The 10,494-nt window shown below is 43.2% G+C and overlaps 1 protein-coding gene across 1 annotated transcript; it reads right to left on the bottom strand.

Annotated features, from left to right (window-relative positions):
- Window positions 1-423: 423 nt before the first annotated feature.
- Window positions 424-5,475, bottom strand: SUCNR1 (succinate receptor 1). Its single transcript, XM_061371525.1, has 3 exons — window positions 5,300-5,475; window positions 4,845-5,204; window positions 424-2,647 (listed from the first exon to the last, which is right to left on the bottom strand). Exons 2-3 carry the CDS (start codon window positions 4,938-4,940, stop codon window positions 1,697-1,699), a joined length of 1,047 nt encoding a protein of 348 aa, XP_061227509.1. The 5' UTR covers window positions 4,941-5,204; window positions 5,300-5,475; the 3' UTR covers window positions 424-1,696.
- Window positions 5,476-10,494: the final 5,019 nt, after the last annotated feature.

Raw genomic sequence — 10,494 nt, 5'->3', positions numbered from 1 at the left:
TGGCTTTAGCTGGCAGCCCATGGCAAACTTCTCAGGGAATTGTGCTGGAAACACTCTTGTGATGCAACAGCAAAATTCTTCCCGCTGTATTACTAGGATCAGCAGCAGCATTACCCTGAGCTCAGGGGAATCCCCATGCAACCTCCCCCCCCCCCATGGGTGCCTGGGCATAGCAACCAGCTCCCATCATGGAACTACAGAACCCCAGATCAACACTGACACAGATATTGCTGCGAAATACTTTCAGAGGGAAGCAGCTACTTTACCCCTCAACTAGAGCTAAATAAGTACTTTTGATCAGAGTTTTAGGGTCTTACTGTTAACAGGAAAAAGGCTTCAATTCAATGGACATTCAAGAGAACAGTAGATAAAACAAACCACTCAACACACAGGAGGCTTTTTCTTTTCCTTTTTTTTTTTCCCTTACACAAGGTGCACAGGTTTTGGTCAGGCAGGTAGGTGTCACTGACACAGTAAAGCGTGTTGCAGGCTAACGACACATCAGAAAGCGGAACTAAAGCTGTCTCTGATGAGACATGATGGGTGGTCCTTTCTCCATGCCTAACGGAGCAGGGAGCCCCTGGCAGGGCTCGCTTTGTGCTTCACCAGGGGCTCCTCCAGTGCGTGCTGAAAGGCAGGGGGAGGAGGGGGCTGCCCCTGCCCTGCTGCCCACACTCTGCCCAGCCCAGTCTCCACTCTCAGCAGGTCCTTCCCCAGCCCAAGCTTGTACAAGCTGATTACTTCACCCATCTCTGCATGCTTCATAGTTGAAGTCAGGTCAGTCAATTGTGCAGGGATGTTAGACAGAGAACTGGTTCCTTATTAGCCCCATTTCATTATTGGAACCATTAATAATTAATAGAACTGCAAGGTCCAAAGTCTGCTGCAAGCTATACATTCTGCTCACACTTGTAGATAATTACACTAAAGTTAAGTAAGTTTATACTTTGAAAAGTGACTGCCAAAATTACCGTTGTCCCAGTGATATAGTAAGGCAAATCTCAATTAAGAACTAAACTGATAGATTTTTTTATTTTCACTTCTGCAAGCTGAATCTAACTTTAATATCAAAGTGTGAAAGAACCTGTCTACACACACGTCTATGCTGTCTCAGAGCTTCCATGAAATGGCTGTAGGACCATAAGCTGAACATTACAGCTTTCTGCACTCCTTGCATGTGTTACAAACAAAAATAGCAACCTAGTCACTGACTCCCTTCTGAAATACTGACAGAGTGTTCCACCCATCCCTTTGCATGCCCTCCTTTTTGGCCACATCCAGGATGTCAACCCTCGCCAAATCAGCTGGGAATGTAAATTGTCCCAGTTATTTATTCTGAAAGGTAAACCTCCTAGGAGATGCAGAGTTCGCAAACATACGTTCTGTCTAAGAGCAACCATGATGATCTTTTATTTACAGTATAAATAGGCCACAAGGTATCTGCTATGAAAGCATGGTTTCCTGCTGTACTGATGTAAGCATCACTTCTCATTTGCTAGAGTCAGATTAGCAGAAGGAGGTCCCCTGTACAATAAGTTAACAAGTGCATTCAGAGAAACACAGCTCACAAATGCTCTATAGCATAAAGTTATCTAAAAAAAAAAGGAAAAAAAAAAGGCACTGTACACTGGTGAATTCTGCCCCTAAGAGAGTTTCCTCTATGCTGTCTCCCACTACAAGAGGTCTCCTTACTCATTCATTTGCCAGTGGCTGTCAATCTGCTCAAGAGCTGCCTTATTTTTGCCGTCAACATCTCTCTGAAGTGGTCCCCCATTAAGAAATAGAAAACAGGATTAATGGCACTATTTAAAAATGCAATAGGTCTTGTGATGACATAAACGGCATTGATGACGTCCTGCGTGCACACAGAGACATTTAAGGCTGGTATTCGGGAAGCAAGTCGGACATTGCGCATTACATGATAGGGAGTAAAGAGCAATGAGAAGATAACCACTGTGAGGATGACTAAAGTGAGAGGTTTTTCAAGTGTCAGGAGGGAACTGAGTTGCTCGCTCCTGTTTTTAAGAAAAAGAACCATCTTCACATAGAAGCAGCACATGATCAAGAGAGGAATAAGGAATCCAAAGACAGTCAGAAACATGCTATAGATGAGGTTTTTCACAGGATCTCCAGAGCTTGCATAATCAAGACACTTGTAATTATCGACAGACATTGTAGCCTCCAGGAAATACATCAGTGGCAGCAGTTCCAGTATCACCCCGATCCATATGGCAGCGGACACAATAAGGGCCATTTTCCTCTTCTGTAGAAAATGTTCTCTGAAAGGGTATTTTATCAGCATGTATCGGTCAATACTGATAAGAGTGAGGAAAAGGATGCTGCTGTACAAGTTTGCATGCAACAGGAATCTGTTGCTGTGGCACAAGATGCTGTCCTTTATCCAGTGATCTCTGGAGTAGCTGTTCACAAGAACTGGAAGAGTACACAGAAATAATAAATCTGACAATGATAAATTGAACAGGTAGATGTTGCCACTTTTCCAGTTTTTCAGGCAGAAAATATAGCCGAACACAACAACGGTGTTTCCAATGAAGCCTAAAATGAACTCAAGGCTGTACATGGTAGAAAGATAATACTTTTCTAGGACTCTGTTCATCATCAAACAGTCACTTGTCTCATTCATAGCCTGGAATGTAAAAAGGGAAAAAAACAAAACAACCACCAGAAATTAGTAAAAGGTCATTGCATAGTTATTTTTATATTGTTGCTGTAACAGGTGAAGATAGTATGCTGTTTCCTTGCAGCTTATACGGTAAGTAGATACTTGAACTTGATGAATAATATCTGTTCTGCACACAAGATTTCTATTTTCAGCAACTGACCAGAGTTACAAAGCAAGATGAAAATTTGCCCAAGCAAAACCCTGTGTGGGGAGTTTGAAGTAAAAGCATCACATGAAGGCATCTGCTACAACATACCAACTACCACTTGGCCAAATCCTCAGCAGTAGCAGAACCTGGGAAAGTGAAACTGCCTCTCACCACTTGCCACAAAGTACGGACCAGACCTCCTGGTTTCTGCTCTGAGTCATTAAGTCACTTTGTGACTATAAGCAAATGAGTCCTGTCACAGCCCTTGCTGGAAGTCATCTGCCTCTCTGTTACTCAACTCTGGTCCCGTGGTCTTATCACTATCACTAACACATCACTAAAGCAGAAGTCCACTTTCAAGACTGACAAAGGATGAACTCATAAGCAGCAAAAAAGCCATACTCTAAACAGCATTACCCGTAATTCATCAGGAAGTCAGGAGAGAATGTGTTTAGCAAATTACTGAAGCATTCATCAAGCACTTTGTGCAGCTTTGCTTGTATACAGTACCAGCAATTGCACAGAAACTAGAACTGCACAGAAAGCACTAAGGGTAAAGTGCATACCCTGTGCATCACAGCAGACCACTTCTAAGCCATTCTTGCAGACAGGACATTTCTTCTCCCGGGGTTTTACAAGTCTCTTCTGTTTTCTACAAAATGCCTTTCAGGAAGCAAAGGTTCAGTTATGACTGAATCCTTGATTTGAAAGCAACTGCAGTCAAGGGGAAAGCACAGCCAAGCTCAGGATAAAATGTCTTTGAAGCCGAATTCACAAACTTTAAGCCACTTATGTTATTAGCTTCCTATGCAATGAGAGCACCATGCATGATTTCTTGAATCACACAGCTCATCCCTTTCAGCTAAGCCCTCAGCCTTGTATGGTGGAGTGCCCCAAGCCAACCCACAGAGCAGCCAGAGGAGAAACTGTTCCCTGCAGGGACAATGCTGAGCAGCGAGCTGGCAAATACATGGCTGTTTTCAGGTGGGAAAGCTGCCGGCAGGGCTGCCAGCACCACGGCCACCTCTCCTGCGCTACTATTTTGTTTTCTTTTTGGCTTCAAAGAGCTCCTCCTCCCAGCTTGGCAGCGAGTAGTGCAATTGGTATTTTTCACGGAGCAAAGCCTTCTAGGAAGCTGCACCAAGTGTGAGTTTGCCTGAGGACAAGTTTTGCTTTCTTTCTAAAGGTTGGTTTAAAAAATGCTTTCATGCTATAGCGAAAAAGATCTAAAGTGCTCCCTCCTCTGCCTCCTCAGGCAAAGACCCTGGCACCCACCTGCAGGGGAACTGGAAAATAAAGCAAGCTTTTAGCGTCAGCCTTTGGTGAAAATATTAGCAAAACAATTAGAAAGCAGTGGAAAAGAAAACGTCAGAAAAATGGGGTATGGATTAAAACTGAAATCAAGCTAAGTCTGAGCTCTGACAGGGCAGCAACGTGACTGCCACAAAATCTACCAAAGACAGTCTCCACAAATCATGTTATTAAGTATTTTCAAAGTTGTTCTGATGTCTATAATTTGTTAACAGGTATCTGCTCTCAAAGTACTATATTTTATTTTATAGGTAGACCATGAGACAGAATAAAGTACAGCATATATAAAACTTTATAAAGTTACATCAACCAAATATCTGCACTTACACCATGTACCAGAGGAGACAAAAAGGATATAGCCATGCAGGCTCACTCTGGTCAGATAAGCTCACAAGCAGCACATAGCCTAACCCTGGCTGCTTAGGCTCTTGACAGGAAACTCATTATTTTAGTGAGATTTTAGTTCTAGAAAACACTGCCCTAACATTAGCACTTTAAATACAAATAATATAAAATTACTGTAATGGCAGATACATTGACTTAGGTAGCTGCTGGAAAAAGATTGATGAATCAATTTTAAAGAAAACAGTCAAGGTAAAACAGTTAAAGGGTTCATTCAAAATGGTCCTGCTAGAGGAACAGCAGATTCTTCCTGAGAAGCTGCTTTCCAAGAGCCTGCTCCCAGGCACAAAGACACCTTACCATCCCCAGGGCTGGGCGCTGGCTCTCCATCAGCACTCTTCGGATATGCCTTGCTGAGAATGATGGGGTCCCTGGAGCACAGCACAGCATTAGCATCTAACCTAGTTTGCATACGATTCAATCATTAATGAGTCAAGGCAGAGGAGCGATTTGTTTGGCTGAGCAGGACACAGAGGCAGTTTTTGTGGGAGGAAGGTACTGCAAAATATATGCTGAGTCAAAGAGAGAAGCAAACAAACACTTCCCCTTTGCAGAGACCTGTTTGGAAACTGCTTGGAGAGGATGGGTGGACGCTGCAGTGCTGGGAGCATCTGCTGAGCCTTGGGTTCTGGTCAGCGATTTCTCATTAAACACTCGGGTCTGGACAACACGCAGATCTCTCAGCAAGCCCTGGACCAGCAGCCACAGACCCCCACCTCCCACCCTGCCAAACCAGTGGGGTGCAAAGCCCTTACCTTGTGCAGGCTGCAGCAGCCACCAAGGCAGGTATCTTCCCAGAGGTGTGAGGAGGGAGCAGGCACTGCCCTCCATCCCATGCTTTGAGATATTCCCAGAGGCTTCAGGAGGGCAAAGCTGGTGGCTCACTCCCAATTACATCCAGCCTTCTTCAACCACAGAAGAGTCTCTATTAGTTTCAGAGTGCAAGAGATGCAGCTACTCAGTGATGTTCTATAGTTAGCAAATGAATTAAACCAACATATTAAATACATTAAAGCGGAGCGCTAAAGAGCAGCACTTGTTTTTCATATTAACATCTTAACACTTCAAAGATGCTGGCTTATTCATCATTGCTATGTAATATTATTAGGTTTTAACTCTGAGATGCTGCTATTGCAAAATGACTCTGTTCCGCTGCAACTAATTCACCTGAATCGGCTTACATCAGCTTAAAAATTGCTTCTTGGTTTCAAATTACACAGTGCCATTTTTATGCACAGTTTTGGTTATATTTTTACCTGGACTAGTGTCTTTCACTGTTCAGAAGCCACAGGGAACTCCATAAAAGATCAGGTATCAGCTTCTTGAGGCAAGGCATGCCCAGCCTGGGGGTCCTGAAAGTGCCAACTGTTGCACGAGAAAATGAGGGTGCTGCAGTTTTCTTGTATAGAAACAAGCAGGTAAGCAATCTCAGCCATGTTTTGGGTGGAACACGAGTTGATGGCTGTGTGGCTGACACACACAAGCTGTTCCCCATCTGGGATTTTCACTGCTACAGGGCAGGCTTGAGTCCAGGGCCGATTTTAAAGAAAATCATGCACTGTGCAATGTAAGCTTTCATACACTTCAATTTAATATTTATTGCTGTGCAGAAGCATGCTCTAAGTGAGGTTGCAAGCAAAAAAGCTGCTGTGTGACCTGTCCCTATACGTTATGACTGAAGACAAAATGATCAGTCTTTCTTTCCTGGATCACATAAGGAACAGAGCCCTTTTCAGCCTGCTACAGGAAAAACAATTCACTCCAGATGCAGGCTGTGGGGCTGTATTTACAGTTGTTAGGCCTACTTTGCAGGAAAAATAAAATGCCAGCATTTGGGGGGCTTGTCAATTGCCATTTCAGTAAGGAAGCCCAACCTGCTTTATTCACCCGCTAATGGCAGCTTGCCCAGAATCACCAGCAGACACCAAACCAGCTACTGCTGCACCTGAGCAGATGGCCATGCATTTGCAACACACGCACGTATGCTGACATCTAATTGCTTCATCCGATCCCAGCAAAACCAGGCCAATTGTGCAATAGTTAGATTGCATATGGCATCTGGAACACACAGGCAGTGCCAGCACTGTTGCGAGCTGGTGAGTGGCTCCTGGCAACACCATACGTCGTTATAGCACCCGTCCACCGCTGCATCCCTCATAGGGGACAAACAAACTGAAGATAAGTTATGATGTTTTGAGCACATCTAAAAAAGCTGTCCCCTGCTAGGTTAACCACTTGTACACTTGAGGGCAAGGCTTCCTCAGGCACGAGAGGAGCTACAGGGGTTGCAGTAGAAGCCCTGGTGACAGCAGATGACAAGCCAGAATCGGCATGCCTCATTTTTAAAGCATGTATAAAAGAGAAAGAAGCTACAGGTCGTATGTAGGCTGCAGAAAAATTATCATGAGCTAGAAAAAAGCTAAATAAAATAAACTGCTAAATGACATATTAGCTTTCAGTCCCCAGAATTTTGACAATAATCAGCACAAGTGTGTATTCAGCAGTACCTTGCCTTGGTGAGTTATACAAGAATTATGCAAGTTTCTGAATTTTACCAGCCCAAAGAAATTAAAATTTTAAAAAGATAAATTCGAAAACAAACAGATGTTGAAACTGCTCATTAGTTTAGAAGTGCTGTGGGCCATGTGGATGCTTCCAATGAAGCAGCTGCCTGGTTTTACAAGAGCTAGGAGCTACCATCATTCTGTCCTATCATGGTAATGCCAGGATGAAATGGGAAGGAGTAGCTGCCACCTGCTCAGAGCTGCAGGTTTCACTACACAACCATCACCCTCTGACAGCTAAACTCAACTAAAGCTATGAAATCAGAGGGATAGATAGGGGTTTCCATTATGCTCAAAATAAGCCTTCTAGGTCTGCATATATTTTGTGCCAGCTTCTGGAGGGATTTCAGTTTCTTTACTGGGATCAGCAGTAACTTGTCTTGAGCTTTAACAGGGCGGTGATCTCCATGTTTGTTTACAGTGGGGGGACTGCTATCAATGCACATAGAGCTATATGGAAACTGGGAGCAGCAACTACTTCATTTCTGCATCAATATTGTGATACATGCCATAAAAAAATCCAAAATGGAATAATATTAACACTGTATTGTAAAGAACCCATTGAGCAGTACAAGACTGGTGATGGAAGAAGTGGGTTTTATGGGTGACGAAATGCCATGAAACAATTGAATACATATGTGCAGAAAGCTCACAGTAAAGAAGAGACTAAAATGAGGCTTCCTTAAATGGCTAAGGGTGCATTAAAAGAGTCTAAGAATGCTTTCAAGGCTGGTCAAGCAGGAGAGGTTCTGCCCAGGTGCAAGCTGCAGCATCCTATGGAGAGCCCCCATGCAACAGTGAGAACACCGGTAGAGCCAGTGGGGACAGGAGCAACAGGAGGTGGCCTTGGCCACCATGCACAATTTGCTGATCCTGGGTTCATGTCCTTAGTGATTTTGCAGGAGGGAAATTCACTCCAGAACTGGGAACCCTCATCCCTACAGCACCCCAATAACATTCTTTTTTCTTACAGTCAGCTAGTCTTTCAAGGAGCATAGCCAGTATAAATATTTCCGCTGAGAAACAGCCTAATGCGACTACTGTCCATTCAAAAAAACAGTTGCTAATGATGACAGAACTTCTTTGCACCACTTTGGTAGATACTTATAATATTTCTCAGGCAAACTGTCAAAATGGCGCTACTCATAATTAAGCCTGCAGCTCCCAGACAATTTGAAGCAAGTTTGCAAAAACTGTGCATTTAGAGTGGGAAACAAAGACAGGCTCTGGTTGTAAATTAATGTCATACTGTTAAATTCATTGGGTTATTTAGCAAGCTTTAAAGAAGCAAGGCTTTAAAGAAGAAATGCAACTGGAGTCAGTTTGTTGTCATTAAATACCCATTAGTCAGTTTATATTAGACTGAGACCTATTAAATGAGTCATGCACATTTAACCCTTTATTATGATGTATTTGCATTTGACTGATTAGAATGAGTCATTAAGGTTGACCTTGAGTGAAATGTGGTGCCTTTCTGGCAGAGCCTACAGGGTTATCCCCTTTAGGGATAAACAGGGGATGTTTATCCCCACATGGGATTCATCCCTGTGAGCAAAATAGAACATAAGAATATTCTTTTAGGTTTTGAATTGTTGCTAGTGAAATTAATACCTTGCCCTGGCCACCATGAACCAGTAGGAGAGAACTCTGCGATGACAACTGTAGTGCAAGCGGGTCAGCAGCACATGCTGCTGCTTTACACAAGCCAGTGTTGGGCAAAGGCTTTACTGCTGGTCACTCTAAATGTGATAGCTTAATATTGTTTCTACCCCTCGTACAAAGAAGGGGTAGAATTAAATGTTTACTTTTGTCTGTCCAGGGCTTGTTTATATTAACCCAGCAGTACCTGGTTTCCTTGTGCTCCAGAATAGGTGTGACCTATTTCTCCTCTGATTCAGTCCCCAGGCCAAAGTCACTGTGTTTGCAGTGGGATGCTCCTTCACCAGCTCCCTGCCAGAAAAATGCATTTGTGCTCTTTATGCTTTTAGCTTACTGTGAGGAAGGGGTCACAGTAGTTCCTACCCCATTAATTAGGGGATATTGGTAGGGTCCTAAAATTACTACAATGCAGGATGTTGGAGAAGCAAATGGCAGGCTTGAAGAGTCAGAAAAAAATTGCAGCATTACAGTGATTAGAAGCCTGAGGGAAGAGAAAGAGGTTGTGGAGACAGAGGGTGGGAGAAGGGCTGAGCATCTATGGGTCTGTCAGCCCCGCAGGCCAGCACCAGCACCACCCTCAGCTGAGCTGGGTGCTGCTAAGCAAGAGACCTGGCTTTTAGGAACTGCTGTGTGCAAACAGAAGCATGTATGAAGAGCAGTCAAACCGCAAATGAATCTGCTCCCACCTGTGTGTCATCTGCCCACAATTCTGCTTTTATGATGGCAGTATCTGAGCAAGCCTGCAGTGTAATGGCTGCACGCAGGGTGTTATTTGCACAAAGTGTCTCCATAATACACATCTCATAGACAATTGCTCCCCTTAGCACTTTTGCCATCTGTTATTTGGAGTTGTACTAATTATATGCAGGGCCTGAAAATGAGGAAAGACATGAAATTGCTTCAATTATTCAATTTTTCCCTGGGAGGAATAGATCTTCATTAATATTGTATGTTTCAGTAAGTCCAATACATAAATTTCTTTTGCTCACCCAGAGCTATGAAGTCCTTTTTTCAACCCAAACCTTCCAGGAAGAGGAGGAAGGTGCCTTCACTGCTCTCAGCTGCTGCATGCAAACTTCACCCCCGCACCTTTCTCCTCCTGCTCTCAAAAGACCAGCTAACATTCCACTAGACTTGGATGCTCAAAGACCCATCCAACCTGACCTTGAACACTTGCAGTGATGGGGCATCCACAAACAAGTTACATAAAATATATCAGTTTCTTGTAAGTGGGTTGTTGGAGTTTTTTAATAAAATAGAGCTAGCAGCGGAGGCCTGGTGAATAAGCCCAGTAGTAGCTAAATACAAGGTCATGGTACACATCAGTGGAAGTCTGAATACCACCATGATTATTTTTAAATGGGAGAAATAAGCATGGTCCAGCTACTAAAAATATCATCCCCCTTCATTGTGATGTACTATAATGTTGGCAAATATTAACCCCATTAATATCCAGGATATAAAAAAACCTATTCTAGCTTTTCTCTGAAGACAAGGCCAACAAATCAGCTAGTATTTAAGCATTACAGAAACTGCTTTAAAATTCCACATGTAGCTAATAAATAACACTGGCCTCTCATTTACTAGCTTTTAAAAATTCTTTTCATTCAGGCAGCTACTGTTGCACTGAAGGATTAGAAGAGGCTGAATAAATGGGAACATTTATTCTTCCACACTGCATTAAAGGCTCAAATAACTGGTGACAGAGCAATAAAGACATCAACCTC

Source organism: Neopsephotus bourkii, unplaced genomic scaffold (assembly GCF_033783945.1).
Source record: "Neopsephotus bourkii isolate Nb327-2 ecotype Australia unplaced genomic scaffold, CSIRO-AGI_Nbou_v1 NB_1574, whole genome shotgun sequence".
NCBI lineage: Eukaryota > Metazoa > Chordata > Aves > Psittaciformes > Psittacidae > Neopsephotus > Neopsephotus bourkii.
The sequence above is the reverse complement of the archived record's forward strand: the minus strand, read 5'-3'. Positions and strand labels throughout refer to the sequence as shown.